This window comes from Staurois parvus, unplaced genomic scaffold, assembly GCF_062004578.1.
Source record: "Staurois parvus isolate SC_StPar_1 unplaced genomic scaffold, SC_StPar_1.0 ptg000009l, whole genome shotgun sequence".
Classification (NCBI taxonomy): Eukaryota; Metazoa; Chordata; class Amphibia; order Anura; family Ranidae; genus Staurois; species Staurois parvus.
In genome coordinates this window covers 12,169,762-12,189,605 of record NW_028317805.1, presented here as the reverse complement: position 1 = coordinate 12,189,605, position 19,844 = coordinate 12,169,762, and the positions used below count along the sequence as shown (strand labels likewise).

At 43.3% G+C, this 19,844-nt stretch overlaps 1 protein-coding gene across 1 annotated transcript in view; it reads right to left on the bottom strand.

Annotated features, from left to right (window-relative positions):
* DHX32 (DEAH-box helicase 32 (putative)) overlaps nucleotides 1-19,844 on the bottom strand; it is a 133,696-nt gene that overhangs the window by 18,566 nt on the left and 95,286 nt on the right. Inside the window, exon 8 of the mRNA XM_089669623.1 lies at nucleotides 1,942-2,133. Coding sequence (XP_089525749.1) covers nucleotides 1,942-2,133 — 192 coding nt within the window. The remainder of the gene's footprint in view (nucleotides 1-1,941; nucleotides 2,134-19,844) is intronic.

Genomic DNA, 19,844 nt, shown 5'->3' with positions numbered 1-19,844 from the left:
TTGGAAAGAGCTGCAAACACCCCAGAACCACACGCAATGCAGGCAGTTGTGGCGTGTTTGTTGGCAAAAATTAGGTTAAAATAGGCGGTGTCAGTAGCCTCTGAAGCACGATGTGAACATGGATCAAACTTCAAAAGGAAAGAATTTTTGTGTGAGCCCCTTACCCTTTCTTTTACTCTACTTTAAAGCGTTACTAAACCCAGGACCCTGCATTTACTATATCCGCTCTCCCAGGCCCCTGCGTTCACTATATCCGCTCTCCCAGGACCCTGCGTTCACTATATCCGCTCTCCCAGGACCCTGCGTTCACTATATCCGCTCTCCCAGGCCCCTGCGTTCACTATATCCGCTCTCCTTGGACCCTGCGTTCACTATATCCGGTCTCCTCGGACCCTGCATTCACTATATCCGGTCTCCTCGGACCCTGCATTCACTATATCATGTCTCCCCGGACCCTGCATTCACTATATCATGTCTCCCCGGACCCTGCATTCACTATATCATGTCTCTCAGGACCCTGCATTCACTATATCTGGTCTCCCATGACCCAGCATTCACTATATCCGGTCTCCCTGGACCCTGCATTCACTATATCCGGTCTTCCTGGACCCTGCATTCGCTTTATCTGGTCTCCCTGGACCCTGCATTCACTATATCTGGTCTCCCTGGACCCTGCATTCACTATATCTGGTCTCCCTGGACCCTGCATTCACTATATCTGGTCTCCCAGGATCCTGCATTCACTATATCTGGTCTTCCACAGTATACAGAACATGGAAGTGCAATTATTTTAGTAAATATAAACTGCTAAATACCTTTTGTCATCAGCAGGTAGAGCAGTCTTGTGACTTCTATCAGTGTCCAGCAGAGCACTGGTTACAGCTTGTAGGAGGAGTTCTCTAGGAGAATGCAGAACCCCTGACCTGTCTGGACAGTGCTGATTGGCCCTGTGCTGATCACATGCACTCTCCCAAGTAAAAAAAAAAAAACCTCTCTAGCAATACACACCAAATTGAGCATGTGCAGAGTGACTCCACACGATATATCTTATCAGGAGATAATAAGAAGACACTGGAAGAAGGGGAGGATCAGAGAAGTCAGGATCAAACAGCCTTAGGTTCCACAGTGAGTATAACAAGCATCCTTTGCTGCATATACAGACTGATTTTACTGTTGTGGGTTTAGTAACACTTTAACCCTTTGTTTTCATTATAAACTAGAAGTCCGTTTACTAGGCCCTCAGCGCTGGGTGTCGGGGGTGAGTGCTGTCGAATTTTGCTTCTTCCTTACTGGGGCTGCAATGAAAACCAATGGACTTTCAGTATTTGAGTTGCACCAGGTGTACCAGACGGCGATCGAAGCGTCCATTTCTCCGACATGCAGCTTTGACTCAATGCTGCTTTTTGCTCCAAGGTTTGGGGGGATGGGGGACTTGGCAGGTGCCCGGGACGCATGCTGAGCACATCCTTTTACTGCCTATGTGAACAAGGCCTGACTCCTTCCCAGCTATGACCCCAGCGGCACTTATTGCAGTTATTTTCTCCATACTCTGCTGCTGTAATCTGTCATCAAGTCGTGTCATCGGTTTGGTTCATTTTTTTCACATACTCTGCAATATTTACAGCTCCAGATAGCAGCAGGACAAAGCAATCTCACTCATGATCTGCGCCGCCACATTTCCCGTACCAAGTGTTTTTTATTTTACGGCGTGCTAAAATTGCTATATCGGTGTCATCTGTTCTATCGAAACCGCAATTGTCTCGCCGTACCTTTAATTTGCATACAAATACACTTTTAGAGGCCGTGTTTGCACGGTCCCATTCCAGAGGCAGGCGCTGGCCTGAGGATGGGGGCCCCCCCAGCTCTCTCCGCGCTCGTGGCGGAAACGTCCGCTGTTTAGCATGCACAGAAGAAGTCCCTATTGTTTTCCTTGTACAATACCTGTAACCATGGCAGCCAGCGTGAGCATTTCATCCACGCAGTCATACTCGCAGGCAGCTAAAATAGATTTTGACAGCTGTGGATCCAGTGGAAATTCAGACATAATTATTCCAAATTCAGAGAGATTTCCATCATTGTCGAGGGCTGCCAGGTAATCCAGATCCTCCAATGCCTGCATTAAACTTTCAGGGTCTAGGAGAGAGAAAAGCGTACTGTTAGCTTGGCATTGACTGCAATTGTACACAGTTTCTATAGGACGCTGCAGTGCCTAATGTTTCTTGTATGTATCAAGTATTAGAAGTGGTTTGTATGCATCCCGTCCAATTTTCTTGCCGCTCATTCCTAGAACGATCTTTTCTCCATTTATTAGCTCCATTCATTTGTCATAATTTGACTCTAACAATGTATAGTGGTGCAGCCCACTGGGGATTACTGGGAGATTCAGCATCACTTCGCTGTACTAGTCCCAGTAGTTCAACTACCCATACTTGCTCAGGCTGTTTTATGTCCTCCGGGGGCCAAAACTGGGTTCATCATTAAAGTAGTACTAAAACCTCAGCATTTTTACCTTAACACATTGAGAACAATGAAATAAACATTCCTCAGTGAACGATTTACCCCAGCACCTGCAGTTTACAACTTTCAGTGCTGCTGGCTCCTGCTCTCTCGGTGCTGCTTCCCTGAACATCTCATTACGGCATAGAGAATCTCACTAGCTGCAGCTATCCCCCCACTGGGGGAAGAAACCCCAACTGTGCCCCCATTTAAGGAGATTGCAAAGTGTTGCAGAATGTTTTACGACAACCTTGTCACTTCTGTAATTCACAGACAAGAGCCACCCTGTAAATGAATGTTAAAATATATTATTATTATACAGTATTTATAAAGTGCCAATAGTTCGCTCAGCGCTGTACATTACAAAAGGGGGACAGAACATGTGACAGAACAATACCAATACAATGCAAAACATGAGGGGATCGAGGGCCCTGCTCTTTCGAGCTTACAATCTAGGAAAATATATGTAAATTCTCACCTTATGAAACAACACATTCGGTTTAAAATAGAAATGAAATGCAAAACATTTGTGTGTATATAGAATAAACATTATAAATCCCCTTTTTAGAAGTGATCACATACCCTCTGTTCTCAGCTGCATAAGGAGCTCAGGGAGGAGAAACAGTATTGCACTGATCTTCCCAGTAAATGGAGAGGGAGCAGCATAAATCTGACCATTGGAAAAGAGCAGGCTGGGTTGCAGCTTAGCTACAAAACTGACTACATTGTGTTCTTGTGCCTAGTGTGGTCAGTTTTTAATAGGAAAGCAGAGGGACTGGCAACAACACCAAATATTTCACACAAGGAAAGCAATACAAAGGGAACAGGATACTTTTTCATACAAGTACATGGTACAGCAGGCACACATCAGGAATATGAACAATGGGTTTACATATTCTTTTAAGCGGAACTTCACTCTCCACCCATATTTACTTTTTTCCCATCCCTCCTTATCTGTTATGCAGAGTTCTTTAAAAAAAAAAAAAAAATAACTACCAGCATAGTGAATCCAGTGATCTCTTGCAGAGATCCCCTGTTCAATTGTCCATACTGCCACCTTGGTGTCCTCAGCTGGCCTTTTTTCTGGGTTCAGGCAGCCTAGCCCTCAGTAAATGATCAAGCTTCACCCTCTGGCCGCTCAGTGTATTGTCTCCTAGGATATGTGATGGGACTAACCCAGGAAGCTGTGCAAGCAGGACAAGCCATTCTCACCTTGGTCCTCCCCTCCAACAAAGGCTATTGCTGCAGGTGAGTGTTGCGTTGAAACCTCTCTCTCTATCTCTTGAGGAGCTCTGAGGTTTTACACTGCTATTCGACTTGTGCGCCATATAGTGCGTCTCTGGCTGGGGGCCTCTAGTTCCTCCTACCAATCAATACATCACTACAGGACCCAGTAGTCTAGCATTTTTGACACAACTCCATCACACACAATTTTATTTTAAAAAAAAAAAACCCTTTATACATATCTTGAGTCTTGCTAGGTTTTGGCCAGTATGGAGACCTCACACAATCTTCCCCTATTCCTCGTCCTGGGTCTTGGACAGAGTGGTGTCAATGTTCTACACTTTCAGGAGTTGCGTGAGCCCAGACAGCCTAGGCCGGTCCTCGTTTGTAGCTACTACTTAGTGGTCCTTCTTGACCCATTGGTTGTTGGTTTACCTTCAGAGGACCCCACCGTATTCAACTGAATGGTGAGATGATGACAGGATTAAATAATAATTGCTAGTTAAGCCACAGCAGCTGGTCTTAAAAGAGAATCGTGGGGTGGCTTTTTTCTTCTTTTAAATTATACTTACCTACAAGGATGCAGCATCGGTCCAATGTCACAACTGTCTCCCACCGGCTCCAAGTCTGAGAATATGACCGCTGAGTTCTCACAGCTGCTCTGAGCAGTAACTTAAAGTCAGGATCTTTCCCCAGCCCTGACCACTTGAGTGACGTCAGCCAACGGCAGACTTTAGCCTGCTGTCAACTGAAAATGGGTCACAGGATTGCAGAACAAACTGCACCCCTGTGATCCACAGGAGAAGTACAGCCAAAAGAGCTTTAGCTGTACTTCTCCTATAATACGCTTATGAGTTCCAAGTAGTGGTGCCAATATGATACTCCCAGGGGGCATTGGCCATGATGACCTGAGATCACAGGTTGCATGCTATTCAACCCAGAAGCAGGGCCGGTGCTACCACTAGGAGGACTAGGCACCCGCCAAGGCCGTTGGTTTCCCTACTCTGCCATGGCTGGATCTAGGGGGGTAATGGGGTGGTCTACACCTCCCAAGATTTCAGCTGTGCCCCCCAGGCTGATCTTTCCATGGACACTGTGCCCGGCCGCTGAGTGCCTTCTCCCATCCCCCCACTCATGGCTGGGACAAGTAGAGAGCAGCCTGGAGCAATGAAGCCTGCAAAGGAGAAATGACAGGAGAGAGTCGGGAGGTGCGGGCTGTGCTCTTCTCTCCTATCACTGGAGTGATCCTCCATAAAGCAGATGCCACAGGATTGCTCTTTCATCAGCATGTTCAGTGTTCGATTCCTTCCCTGGCTCCCTGCTGCCGAGAGATGAGCGTTCATTGAAGGAGATAGGGGGCGGGGTAATCATACTGTGTACAACCTGATCCCAGAGCGATCCTGTGTCATCTGCTGTATGGAGGATCGCTCCACTGTCAGGAATGAGAGAACAGCACAACCCCCATCTTTATCTGGTTTCCCGCCTGTAAGTGCAGTAAGTTACAGTCTGGGAGAACACAATGAAAGGAGGGGGGTAGAGGTAACAATTATCTGTGCTGAGATGAGAGGTTTGTGCAGCAGGGGAGATGGAAGCTATTTGTGCTGGGAAGGGTAATGGGGATGATGGGGAGGGGGATTAGTGTTAGGAAAAGAAATGGGGGATATGTGTCAGGGGTAGGAGGGAGGATTTGAGCTAAAAGGAGGGGATAAGGTGGGAGGATTTTATTCTGGGAAGGATAATTTAGAGGGGTTTAGCTAGAGGAGGGATTTGGGGGAATGCATACTAGTAGGGGGCATTGAAGAGAGAGGACTGGTGCTGGGGGGGGGGGGATTTGTGTTAGGAGGGGTGATTTGTGTTAGCAGGGGGATGGGGGGGGATTTGTGCTAATAGGGAGGATTGGAAGGGGGGATTGTGCTAGGAGAAGGGATGGGGGATTTGTGCTAGTAGAGGGGGATTGAGGGGGATTTGGGTGGGGAGGAAGGATTTGTGCTGGGAAGGGGTGAAGCAGAAATACAGGTGAACTTTTATTTATTTTTTTTTTTGGGGGGGGGGAGCAGGGGTACAAGTAGCTGGTCTTGCCTAGGGTGCAAAATAGTTTAGCACTGGCCCCGCCCATAAGAACAGTGGTAGTTGATTGTAGAACTTTGCAGAAGGCCTGCAAGAGCCAAGAATCCCGTGTATTCAAATTAAGCTACACTGCAAAACTTTTGCTGAAATGAAGATGTTGAAATTCCTGCCCCAGTGACAACCACATCCAGAGGGACAGGAAGTACGGGCAAAATCTCCCCATTGGATCACAGACAAATTAAATCCCATCAGAAATGGTATATCTTTCCCACCCTATCCAAAATGAAAAAAAATACTTTGTGACATAAGCCCATCTTATTGTGGGATCTTTTCTAAATCTCCTTTCACATGGCTGATCGAGAAACCAATAATTGTCATGCCAACTAGACTGGGAACCTAACCCAAAGACCGGCCATATTTATGACTATTTGTAAAGTTTGCTCATATCAAAGAAGCAATATATGGACAGGCACAAAATATACTGGAAACGAAGCCCAAAATATGTATTATCTGCAGTGAATTTTTCTGTTGTGTTAACATATTGCTTTTCAGGGCTGAGCAGCCCTCAGGGTCTCCTGCTAGCCCATAGGTACTTTGAAATCCAACAGCCCTTGTAGTCAATGTCAGAAATTCCACCTTGCCATTTTGCGCCAGGAAATAAAAAAGAACTGCAATATTTATGGCTCATGAATAAATAAAGAAAATAAATCAACAGTCCATTCTATGGATATGCAAATAAGAATGGTAAATGGCTTATGCAATATATTTTTTTTTTTACGAAATCTAATACTCATAGCGGTTAGAAGAGAGGGATTTACGTCTTCCTAGTAATCTACAGACAAGGTGCAGAAACGCTCATCCATCACAGTAACCTGGAAACACTGCTTCTACCCGATCAGCATTTTATTGTGTAGAGTTAATGGTGATTCATGTGTAGATACTGTACACTACATGACTATGTAACACTCAGGCTTCACAGTAAGTGGAAATATTTATTAGGCAGTGTGGAAGGTTTAGTGCCGGGAGAAGTGAGACCTTGTAAAGTTAAAGCAGTCAGGCGGAAACAATGCGGGCCATGGAAGTATTGCGGCAGTCAGCCATGAAATGAAAACCTACAGCTTCTACAAAGGACGGACAAGGAGGGAAATAAACAAGAATGCAAGATCAACAATGAAAATTAATAAATTAGAGGCACACTCCAATCAAACAAGAACATGATATGTCTACAAGTGTCCCTGTGGGTACTAAAATATGGGAACTGCTACTACTCACATCACCCATCCCACACAAGTGGCCCATCACCAGATCCTAGAAGATATGTGACCTCTGAAATCAATTTTCATTTTAGCCATCTGTAAGGGGCTATTCTTCCCACTGACCACAAACACAGGGAGCAGTCTTCCCACTGACTATCATTCTAATGAACCATGAGCTGTAGATATAATAATTATTAGCAGGGTTTTCCCGAGACCCTAAAACTATTTCAAGAGTTCCTCCATGTTCCAAAGGTTGACAATGGCTGGCCTACACAATAAGCGACCTCAGGAGTTAGTATTAGCATAGAAACATCTAAATGGGCTGTCAGGACAGTATGGTGGATTCCCTCAAAAATGATCAAGAGGCACTTGATAGCTTCTGCTATCCAGTGCTGTGTTCATTTCTAGCCTGCTGGGTATGGAAGGTGTTAATGTAAAGACACATCTAGCAAAAACCATGTGTATTCAACGATGGGCCTTCAGCTCTGTCATGTCCAATTCATTTTTCTGTGGTTCACAGAGCCTGAAAAGGGTAACAAGTTAGCTGCCTTTGTTCATTTCAATTACGACTTCAAATTAAATGTGTTACAATTTGTAAGCATGAAACATCTAGAGGTTTTCATGACTTAACCATAACCCCTATTACTGTTCCTTTCAGCTAAAAATCAGAAATAACCCACAGCACTATTTGTGAAAGCTCTCATCAATAGGGAGAGAACAGAAAGCAATGACCTCCGTTAACTTATTATGATTTTACACTTTCTCACTATCCTGGCCTATTCTTTATTAATGTATTTACTACCTGCAGGGCCAGCCTCATTCCCTGCAGTTCAAGGAAACTTTAGCAGATGCAAGTTCAGTAACCGATCATTCATCTTTCCTACATTACTGTCCATAGAAATGTAGGTAGGAACTGTCACTGGACCCATGAGGTAGTAGACATACTACCAAAATATTTTTTTGATATGTTCTTTGGCATCCCTTTGGCCAATGAGGCTGCTCATCGTTGTAATGGGACTATTGGGTTGTATGAGACAAGGTTTGGCAGCACTGTCTGGATGACTGTTACTATTTAGAATGGCCTGGGATTTGACAAAAAAAAAAAAAAAAAAAAGACAGTTTGGGGAGCATCAGCATGCAAGTTCAGTAACAGATCATTCATCTATTCTACATTGCTGGCCATAAAATGTAGGTAGGAACTGCTCCTGGACCCGTGAAGTACTATACATACTACCAAAACATATTTTTGAGATGTCCTTCCTACAGAGAGTTAAAACCAGTCTCAAAAATGACCATATCTGAACATGCTACACCCACCTCCAACAAACACCACCCCATTGGAACCCAAAAACAGATCATAATGATTCCTGTAAAATTGGGACTTCTGGGAGATATGACCAGCAATCCCTCAAACTATATCTTGCACATAATACACATCTATATTTTTTTTCATTCTGTTTGAGCCATCGGTGAGTTTTTAAAGAGGGAACTATATCTATTATATATATATATATATATATATATATATATATATATATATACACACACACACACACACACACACACACACACACATACTGTATATATATATATAATATATCAAAGATCACCAGATGGCACTGTTAAAGATAATCTTTCACTTGGGGGTAGGAAGGCAAACTGTTGCAGGTGCTAATGCACACCTTGTTCCTGCCCATAACTGCAGCAGCCTCCCAAACCTTTCTATCATGAATGAATCCCAATCTGAAAGGAAAAGCATGCGTTTCCTGTTAGTTCCAATGCTTGAATACCTCTTTCCGACTCCTGTGCATTCCTTTGGCCATTGAAGCTGGCCATTGTTTTAATAGGACTGTATGAGACAAGGTTTGGCAGCACTACCTCAAAGTGTTGGAGGTTTACTTTTAAGAATGACCTGAGATTTGGCCAAGAAAGGACAGTTTGGGGAGCCTCAGCATGAGAGTGCTGGCATCTCTAGATGGACATAACTAACATTCTCAGGGTCTAATGCAAAATGTGATAACACATCACTCATACATGCCCAAAAGGATTTTTTGTGCCGCTTTCATTGTAATAAAGCTCATATAAAAAAAAAAAAAAAAAAAAAAAAATTATATATATATATATATATATATATATATATATATAGCAGCTTACCAGTCCTTAGATATGGTGACTGCATTTGTTTTTTCACCTGGTAATCCTCCTAATAATACACTTCTTGTCGTTTTGTGTCTATGCTTTTCTCCATTGTATCTATGGAGGAGAGCCATGTTTGTCATAACAAATAGTTTAAACAAGTAAAATTGAGTGTTTTAATGAATGTGTAAATATGGTCATATGCTAGTTTGTCATTGTGCTAAACCTGAAGAGGGAGCAATGCCTGCTGGGAAACACACCACAATTTATTTCACGTTTTATATTTATATATAGTTCCTTGGGGGATTGAGATTTATGAATCCACTAGCCTTGTGGAAACTCAATACCATGGCACTATTGCCATGGGTTCACAGCCTAGCACTCATTTTGGGTGAGCCTCTCCATGTTGGTGTCTAGTTTTCTTTACAACCGGTACGCTTAGAAAGAAAAAATTTTCATTATCATATTCAGTTGTGCTCAAATGTTGGCATACCCTTGCAGAAATCATGAAATTTCGGCATGGATATTGAAAATATAACTGATCATGCAAAAAAAACGTATTTATAGATAGTGATCATATAAAGCCATTTATAAAGCCATTTATCATCACATAGTTGTTTAGGTCATAATGGTAACATAAATCACCCAAATGGCCATGATCAAAAGTTTACAAACCCTGGAATGTTTGGCCTTGGTACAGACAGATAAGGTGACACACAGGTTAAAAGGCCAATTCAAGGTTAATTTTCCACATCTGTGGCTTTTTAAATTGCAATTAGTGTGTGTATAAATAGTCAATTTTGTTAGATCTCATGTAGGTGCATTGAACAGGCTAGATACTGAGCCATTAAAAGAGAAAAAAAAAAATTAACTGTCAAAAGACCTGCAAAACAAGGTAAAGGAACTTGAAGATAGAAAAGGATATAAACAGATATCCAAAGTCTCGAATATGCCAGTCAGTACTGTTCAATCACTTATTATGAAGTGGAAAATTTGGGGCTCTCTTGAAAAAGACAGACAGTGTTGTTGTTTCAAGGAGCACAATACAATGATACTATAAAAAATGTGCTGCATGGTCGAGGTGCCAGAAAGAAGCCTTTTCTGCGCCAATGCCACAAAAAAGCCCAGTTACAATATGTCCGACAACACCTTGACACGCCTCACAGCTGCTGACACATTGTAATCTGGAGTGACTAGACCCAAATAGAGCTTTATGGTCATAAGCATAAGTGCTTTGTTTGGAGAGGAGTCAACAACTACAAAAATACTATCCCCACTGTGAAGCATGGCGGTGGCTCACTGATGCTTTCTTTTTTTTTTGGGGGGGGGGCTCTAAAGGCACAGAGAGTCTTGTAAAAATTGATGGCAAGATGAATGCAGCATGTTATGAGAAAAGACTGGCAGACAATTTGGATTCTTCTGCAGAAAAGTTGAGCATGGGACTTTCTTGGACTTTCCAGCATGACAATGACCAAAGCATAAGGCCAAGTTGACCCTTCAGTGGTTACAGCAAAAAAGGTGAAGGTTCTGCAGTGGCCATCACAGTCTTTTGACCTTAATATCATCGAGCCACTCTGGGGAGATCTCAAACATGCGGTACTTAAAAAAATATTTCTAGCCTGAAAAAATAAAAATAAGCAGCCACCACAACTCTAAGGACTGGTAGTCTGCAATATATGACATTTTTTGTTTTTGGGTTTAGCATACAGCCACTAAAAGGAAAATGCAGAATGGTTCTTTGGGAAGCACTTCGCAAACCAAATGTATAATATAGTGGAAATGATGGTGTTCTTTTTATATACCTCAACAGTGCATAAAATATATGAATTAACATATCAATATTCATATATACAAATCGATTTTGAATATATATATATATATATATATATATATATATAAAATTAGTGTTCAAAAATCCCGAACATTTATATTTGCGTGATTGTTGACATTTATTTAGCACACATTGCTCTTGTATTTAGTCAATATTTGCTTATTCCAGAGTTCAGCTTTAAAACCACCAGTGCCTACCAAAATTGAAATACCGGTTTAGCAAGGAGCAGCCCTATATTCAAGGATTTAAGTTAACAATGAAAATGCATTACACTCCTATCACTATCACTCACTTTTCTAAATTTTTTTCTTTTTTGGAAACTAATGATTGGCATAGAGGAAAAGTGGAAATCCCTGAACACATTAATACCTAGAAGCTTACAGAGGAATCCATTGGCGTGGACTCAAAGTCTGGGCTGCATTGGAAGTGACAGGTGCGAGGAGCACACGTTAACATTAATGCATTTTGCTTAAAGCTTTGTGGGTGGAAATTCCAGCACTAACAAGATCAATATTCCACTAATGAACTTTTTTGCCTAGAGAGCCCAGTCGTTGTTTATCCATGCAATGCCGGAGCAATGTTTGTCCAGAAAGCTATTTAACTCCTTAAAATCTAGCTTGCATTCCATTTTAAACTTTTAAAAAGTGAATGTCCTGCCTAAAATAAAAAAAGACACCATACGACATACACTATTACTTTAAAGTTAATGTCAAGGGAAAAGCTTCTTTTGAGATATATATATATATATATATATATATATATATATATTTATTTATTTATTTATTTATTAGGGACGGGGGCGGACTGACCATTTGGAAATTCGGGCACTGCCCGAGGGTCCCTGGTGGGTCAGTAGGGGGCCCCATGAGATGCCCCTGGTACCTTTTTCATAGGTTTTTTGAGTTTGGGCAAGGACACAGGGTCCCCATGATCCCCTATTGCCCGCGGGCCCTATGAGTTGTCAGTCCGCCCCTGGGTAGGGAAATTGGGAGTTTACAGAAGACAGGAAGGAAGATGATCTTCGCTGCAGCTCACGGATCACTGCATTTTTGGCATAAATCAACAGGTATTTTCTGTATTTGATGAAAATGTTCTTAGCTTAAAAAAAGGGAACGCTAATGCAGCCAACTCATCTAAAGACTGTAAGCTGCAATATATTACATTTTTGTTCTTTGGATGTTATCCTTTAACTACCATAGGGAAACACTAAAACTTCTAGTGTCCCAAGGGTTTTCAGCTCTTCCATACAATAACAAAATTACATTAAGCCTCCTGGCCCTCATCTCTCCTACAGACAGTCCTCTCACAAAGCTTGGTCCATACAGCTAGCAGTCCCTTGCTGCTCGTGCTCCCACATGTCCCCTAGGTGGAGCCCTCCTGACTCTGAGGCAGAGACATCCTCTGTCTGCCAAGGTGGAGCCCAGAACCATAGTCAAGTCTCCTCTAAAAGCTTGGCACACACCTGCCCAGTTAGTGTGCTGGTGGTTCCCAAAACCAGGCCCCAAGATTGGAGATTTCATCCCAGCCAAGCCCCAGGTCCCAAACCAGGTCTTAACAACCAATGAGGAAATGGAGCTTTTCAATGAAAGACACAATCACCCTGGAGCTCCTTAACCTGCATGGATGAGAATCATGGGTGAGAGAAACCCATTTTCACACAGTGGCTGGGCACAGCAATGTCAGACAGGTTATTTTTGTTTTCTGTGTCCTGATGGGAGGAGTGATTCACCTCAAAAGTTAAGCTGACCATATACGTATAGATTTTCGTTCAATAATTTTTGTTTTAAGAATATTCGTTTGATTTTCTAATCATTAGTGGGGTCAAAGCGATGTTAGTTTTTGACAGCACTGAAGGGAACATTCGAAGGAAGGAAGGAAACCTTTTTTCGATCAAACACATTTTTGTGGTGGTTATTTCTCAGAAATTACATTTGTTTTAAAATCAAAATGTTAAAAGCAAAAGACAATTTTCAAACAACATTCATGCATTCATTGAATGTTCAAAGAATTTTCGTACAACTTTTTCTTACAAATATTCTCGTCTGAAATTCTACATGTGTATGGCCAGCTTTAGTTTCACAAATTAAAAGGGCTAGACTTTCCCTGACTTCATGGCTAACCTTCACCTACTGTGATTTCCTTGTCTAAAGTTTGCGGACATGTTGGCCATAGAGGCAGCTTCATGGATACAAGAATAGCAGTCAACATGGCTTGGCTTTGTTAATAGGGCCAGACTTTCCCTGACTTGATGGCAATTGGACAGAGGAATGGCCCACAACCATGCCTCTATCCAATGAGGCTCTCTCAGTGGCTATCATGGGCACTATTCACCATCTACACATACTGTCTTTCCCTTGTCCAATGATAGTGTTGATGACAGCCACTGAGGCAGACTCACTGGACACAGAACTGGCAGTCAGCCGTTCCTCTGTCAAATGGCCATTAAGTCAGGGAATGTCTGGCTCCAGTAACAAGGCCAAGATATGACCTGGATATTGCCGAAAGCACTGTTTGGAATTTAAGTGCAGCAGAGGCAGCGTACACTGGAAGTTAGAACTTCATTTTTTTGCAGTCAGATCAACAGGCATTTTTCTGTACTTGCAGCCTTTTTAAAGAAACAAAAAAGGAGAATGTGCATGCACTGAAGAGATGTACTTATTATTTTTCAGTTTTATTTTCTCACATATATACTTTAACTCAACAACATTGCTAAACACTGAAAAATCAGTTTTGGGCTTTACTGACCCCTTGGACGACTATCTGAACCTAGCCTAACACGTACACCCCACCAGCATACTGCTGTTCCTGCACAGAAATACATTACCAAGTCCTAAACTACAGAACACATGCGTTGTCAGGTCTCTTTTGGAGTGAGAAAAAGATTATTGATATTTCAGCACATGATTTTCCAGAGACACCAAGCTGCACAGCGAGCAATATGTATAACACCCCCACCTCTGCCAAGACTGATAACCAACATCAAAGTGGTGACATTAAAGAGTTCAGAAGTATTTTTTTTTACCAATGTCTAATGGATGGCATGCTAGGACTTTATAGTGTTAAGCCAAGCTAGCGCTGACACTCATAAATTATTCATCCCTAGTAGGTGACAGGAAAATATAATTATGATTATAAATGCACATTCTTTATAGGAGAAGCGGAGAAATGAATCAATGTTAAATAACCAGCTGTGTTTTGCAGAGCTCTTGTATATTGTTGGGCCAATTTTTTCATCATTAGCTGATCACCTTGACACAGCAAAATGACAAAAATCCCTTGTATGGGATAAAACAAGGAAAACCTTAGCTGGCGAGTAGGTCCACCAGTAGTGGATAACAGAATTGTCTGTAGATGTATAGTATAGTGCACCCTTTCTCAACCAGGGTTCAGTGGTACCCTAGGGTTCCTCCAAAGCAGTGGTCTCCAAACTTTGATTGCCTTTATCTGGCCCTTGGGGCACTTTTCCTCCCACTGATATGAGATTGTTTTGCTAACTGACAACAATGGGACACCATTTATTCCACTGGCACCAACAATGGGGCACTATTCCTCCCAATGATATCAATGATGGGGCACTCTTCCCCTAATTATTATTATTATTATTATACAGTATTTATAAAGCGCCAATAGTTCGCTCAGCGCTGTACATTATAAAGGGGGACAGAACATGTGACAGAACAATACCAATACAATGCAAAACATGAGGGGATCGAGGGCCCTGCTCTTTCAAGCTTACAATCTAGGAGGGAGGGGATGGTGGCACAGGAGGAGATAGCTGTGGGGGATGGAGTGGTAGGAAGAGTGGAGGAGGTCGGCAAGTTAGCAGGGGGCGGGGTAGGCTTCCCTGAAGAGATGGGTTTTCAGGGTGCGCCTAAAGGAGAGGAGAGTAGGTGATAATCTGATGGGTTGGGGCAGGGAGTTCCAGAGGATGGGTGACACCCTGGAGAAGTCCTGGAGGCGGGCATGGGAGGAGGAGACCAGGGAACTAGAGAGAAGGAGGTCTTGTGAGGAGCGGAGTGTGCGTGCTGTGCGGTACTTGGATATTAGGTCAGTGATGTAGTTCGGGGCAGTATGGTGGACAGCTTTGTACGTCAGCGTTAGGATTTTGAATTTGATCCGTTGCGCAATCGGAAGCCAGTGGAGGGATTGGCAGAGGGGGGTGGCGGAAACGGAGCGGTTGGAAATGTGAATGAGTCTGGCAGCAGTATTTAGGATGGACTGAAGCGGGGATAGCCAGCGGCGAGGCAGGCCAGTGATGAGGGAGTTGCAGTAGTCGAGTCGTGATATGATGAGGGAGTGGATGAGCTGTTTAGTGGTTTCTGGAGTTAGGAACGTGCGGATTTTGGCGATGTTGCGGAGGTGGAGTCTGCACGAGTTTGTTAAAGAGTGGACTTGGGGCTGGAAGGATAGGTTGGAGTCCAAAATGACACCAAGTACTCTGGCCTGCGGGGCGGGTTTGATGGTGGTGTTGTTGGACATGATGGAGAAGTCAATGGGGGGTGGTGTCCGGGCTGGAGGGAAGACAAGAAACTCGGTTTTGGAGAGGTTCAGTTTAAGGAAGTGGAGCGACATCCAGTCTGATATGTCGCTCAACAGGTGTGTGATTCGGGCGGAGACCGAGGGGGTGAGGTGGGGGGTTGAGAGATAGATTTATGTGATGATGTTTACTCTCACTGATGCCAGAGAATATTCTAATCCCACTGGTTTCAGTCCGGTGACCCTAAAGTCTGAAGGACAATAAACTGGCCCTTTGTTTAGAAAGTTTGGAGACCCCTGCTCTAAAGGTTGCTACGGTGTTTGTTGAGGAGTTTCTGCTTCAGAGAAGTAACCAATGATACCAATGATCTTTTCAGCAGTCTGGAAAGGGAGAAATATTCCCAATGACCACAAATGTAAGGGGTATCATTTTCAGTGACCCTCACACTTTAATACTGAGGAGCTGTAGATATAGTAATTATTGGCAGGGGCTCCCTAAGGAAAGTTATTGCAAGGGTTTCTCCATGTTAAAAAGGTTAAAGTGGAACTTTAACACTGCATCTGAGTGTAGCATCCTCCTAGTTAGCTAGGGGGAGTTAGCTAATTATTTTTTCAGCTAGAAGGCCGAGTAGGGTGATAGTCAGAGGGTAAATCTGAATCAGGGCTATGAGGCTCTGCAGATCAGCTCACTGATACCTCCCCCTGATCTAGAAGACTTGAAGTCTCTAGAACTCAGTGGGCAGGGGTGAGGAGGAGCTGATCTGCACTCTTGAAGGATCCTGGCCAATCCCCAGGCAGGAGGCTTGGCATGGGGTCAGGACTGTCCTAAAAGAGTGGGTGATCCTGCTAAGAGGCAGGTGAGCTAGGATGGAAGATGTGAGGAAGACTGAGATGCAGGAGCCTGGGAGGGGGACCAGTAGGAAGGGGCCTACCTGCAGGCTGGGTCTTGGAAAGGAGGATCATTCATCCTTACCAGTCCCCAGAGGGAGGGCTATTTGTGGAGCCAGGAAAGGAGCCAGCCCAGCAGAAGGTCTGAAGGCAGCCACCTACCTAAACCAGCTCACAGAAAAGAGACTGGGTGAGTAATCCTACACCTCCTGGGGCAGCTATAGGGGAAAATGGCACTCTGGCGGAAAACCTGATTAGCTCCTTACCTAGGACTTTACATCTTAAAATGGTAGGCACTGGATCCCCTTGCCTAGGGATTCCTCCAGACAGCTAGGTAAAGAAGAGTATTTATTTGGAGTTTGGGGTGGTACACCAGGAGAGCCTGGAGAGCTCTCCAAGAACAGAAGTTCTATCTTTGAACTTGTATATAGTTGTCAGGAAGTTGTCCTCAGTTTGCGATTCCCTTGGGCATCTCATACACCCCTTACCCCATCCAAGTTCAATTCCCCTAATAAAACTTAAAAAAAAAAAAACAAGCTCAAGGTGTCAGGGATCCTCTCGATCCCCGCCGCGATGGTCCCGGCGCAGGCGCAGTGTGCCGCCCTGTGCAGGGACTCGAGCACTAGGTCCGGGCCGGCCGCGGCGTTCGAGTTCGCGCATGCGCAGTAGAAGCCGCGGCCGCCCGCTGGGCACCAATGGCAGCGCAGGGCGGGATATTTAAACGACCCTGAGCTGTCATTCAGTGCCTTCTGGTCTTACCTGTATCTGCGAACCTGTGTATTGTAAGTTGCTGACCCGGATTGTACCTGACCTTGCTGTATTTCTCCTGCCCTGACCCTTGCTTTGCCTGACCTCTCTCCTGAATGCCCCCTATTGGATTTGACCTGCTGTTGCTGACCTGGCATGTGACCCGACCATTCTATGCCCGCTGCCTTGTACCTTGCCGTCCTCTCTGTTACCGACCCGGCCCGTCTGACCTTGCTCATCCATCCATCCATCCCGTGCAGTGGGGTCTGCTGACCTCCTCATATCAGACTCTTCCCCGTGGGAGCCCTTGGGGCATACCTCTACCACTGACGGACGCACCCAGTAGCCACGACCTGGTCTCAGGGGGCTCCAAGTCCATCCCCACCATCAGGGGCCCTGGTGAACAAGCACCCTGGGACTTAGACTCCGTGCGCTGGGGACGCCTATTCAGTGGAGTGCTAGTGGTACCGCCAGGCGGTCCCTTACACAAGGACTGTTCACTGTCTCTGGAATGCAAGTGTGTTGCCTGGCTATGCAGGACTATAGGGGTACCAAAAATCTTCAGCAACTGGGGTCGTGTTACATGAGTATCACAAATCAAAAACGGTTTAATTCATTTTTAATATTCAAAGCTAACTCACCCATCCATATATGTATCCGTGCTTTATTTTGCCAAGAAATCACTTTGAAAACCACCCCCCAGCATTTTTAGCCATGACCATCTTGAGTAAGGGCAGAAGATTACTTTCTGGAATTCATGTGCCCTTAGCTCAGGCATGCAGACAGGAGGGTGTGCTTAGCTAAGAAAACTAAAAAGTAATTGATGAAAAAAAAAAAAGGTTTAAAACAAGTAAATATGATATACTTTCCTATCTATTTACCAATGCTAGCAGCATAAGGATTAAAAATAGTCCATTTTGACTGAGAGGATGAAGTTCAGTTTTAAGAAAGGCTGGTCTAGTGGAAGAAATACAACAGGTTCACTTTAATCAGTGTAAATCATAGCTTACACGGGGCTATGGTCTCATATGACATCACTAGTGCTTGTTGATTGGCCCAGTGCCCACTTGCTCCTCCACACCTGAAACTACCAAGTATTTTCTTTGCTCCTGGCAAACCCAAAAGGAACAGTATGGGAGTGAAGTAAAGGGGATTACAAACTGCTGAGGTCGAGGTGATTAACAAAAATTTGGCAATTTGCTCTGATCAGATAAAGTACAGGTTTGTATAAAGTTACCATGTTCTACAGAGACCGAAACCACGTAACTTTACAAAGACTGTCAGGGACACATTGGGACCATATGTACTGATGCAATTCTGGACCGCTCACTGTAAACATACTGCTACAGTGCAGCCCAGCTGCACTGGACTACATATATGTATGTGATCCAGCATTTCCGGGTAGGGGATGTGCGTGCCTCCAGCCCTGGCTGTGCTGTCATAGCCAGGACCCGCTGATCGGCTGAGTGAATGACAGAAGATAGCCTTGTGTTGGTAAACAACACAGGACTCTTTACAGAGTGCAGCGATGTGGTAGTTTTATTAAAAACGGGAGTAAAAACGGTCACATCGCTTAGTAAAACCAGCACACATTACACACTTTACACTTGTTAGGCACGCAGTTAACCCTTTGATTGCCCCTAGATGTTAACCCCTTCCCAACCAGTGTCATTAGTACAGCGACAGTGTATAGTATTATCACTGATCACTGTATTAGTGTCATTGGTGATGTCAATTAGCCGGTTACCAGCAACTGTCACATTGCCGCCGCACTCATCATAGTCCCACTATAAGTCACTGATCACCATTACTCGTATATTTAAAAAAAAAAAAAAATCCAGGATATATACACCATCATTAATAGTTAACTAAACACAGCGCAAATATAAAGTGAAGTGGAGTGGTTTGATAGAGGAATCCCACTGTTGTATGAGCATATGTTTGCATACAGCTGATTTGGAAGAAGAACCCTAATTCGGAATGATATTCACCACAAGCGAGTTTTGCTCATCAATATTGAGATAAGCCATAATATCTGGTGAATGTCATTGGATTGGGGGTGATCTATTTGAAGCACGTGGTGTTATAGGAGCGGAGCTGCCTTATCTGTTACAAGTTTGAAAGATTAATTTTATTCAAATGGTGTCTTGGCTGGAAAGATGGACTTTTAACACAACTATTGGTGCACTTATATATTGATTTTAGATCACAATTGTGTTTTTTACTTTTATGAATTTAATTGTTTATTTATGTATTTGTGTGCACATCATAGCACTTGAGCACTTGCTGCGTTTATTTAGTTAACTATTAATTTTGGTAATGTGCTTATTGCATTCATCTTAAAAGAAGCATTTATTATGGTTGAGCATATATCACAGGATTTTTATTAATATATTCATATGGGTTTATTTATAATATTGGCTTATTTTTGTGGTAAATGCACTATTGATTTTGCCACCTTTCTTTGGGGTCCTATAAACATTTATTTTATATCATTTACATGGTGCTTTGAAATACAACATATACACCATCGTTTGTAGATGCTATAACATTTACACAAACGAATCAATATACACTTTTTGGGTTTGTTTTTTTTTTGACCAAAGACATGTAGCAGAATAAATTTTTCCCTAAATTTATGAAGAAATTTGATTATTAAATTCTATGTTTTATAGCAGAAAGTAAAAAATAAATTTTGAAAAAAAAAAATATAACAGTGGTGA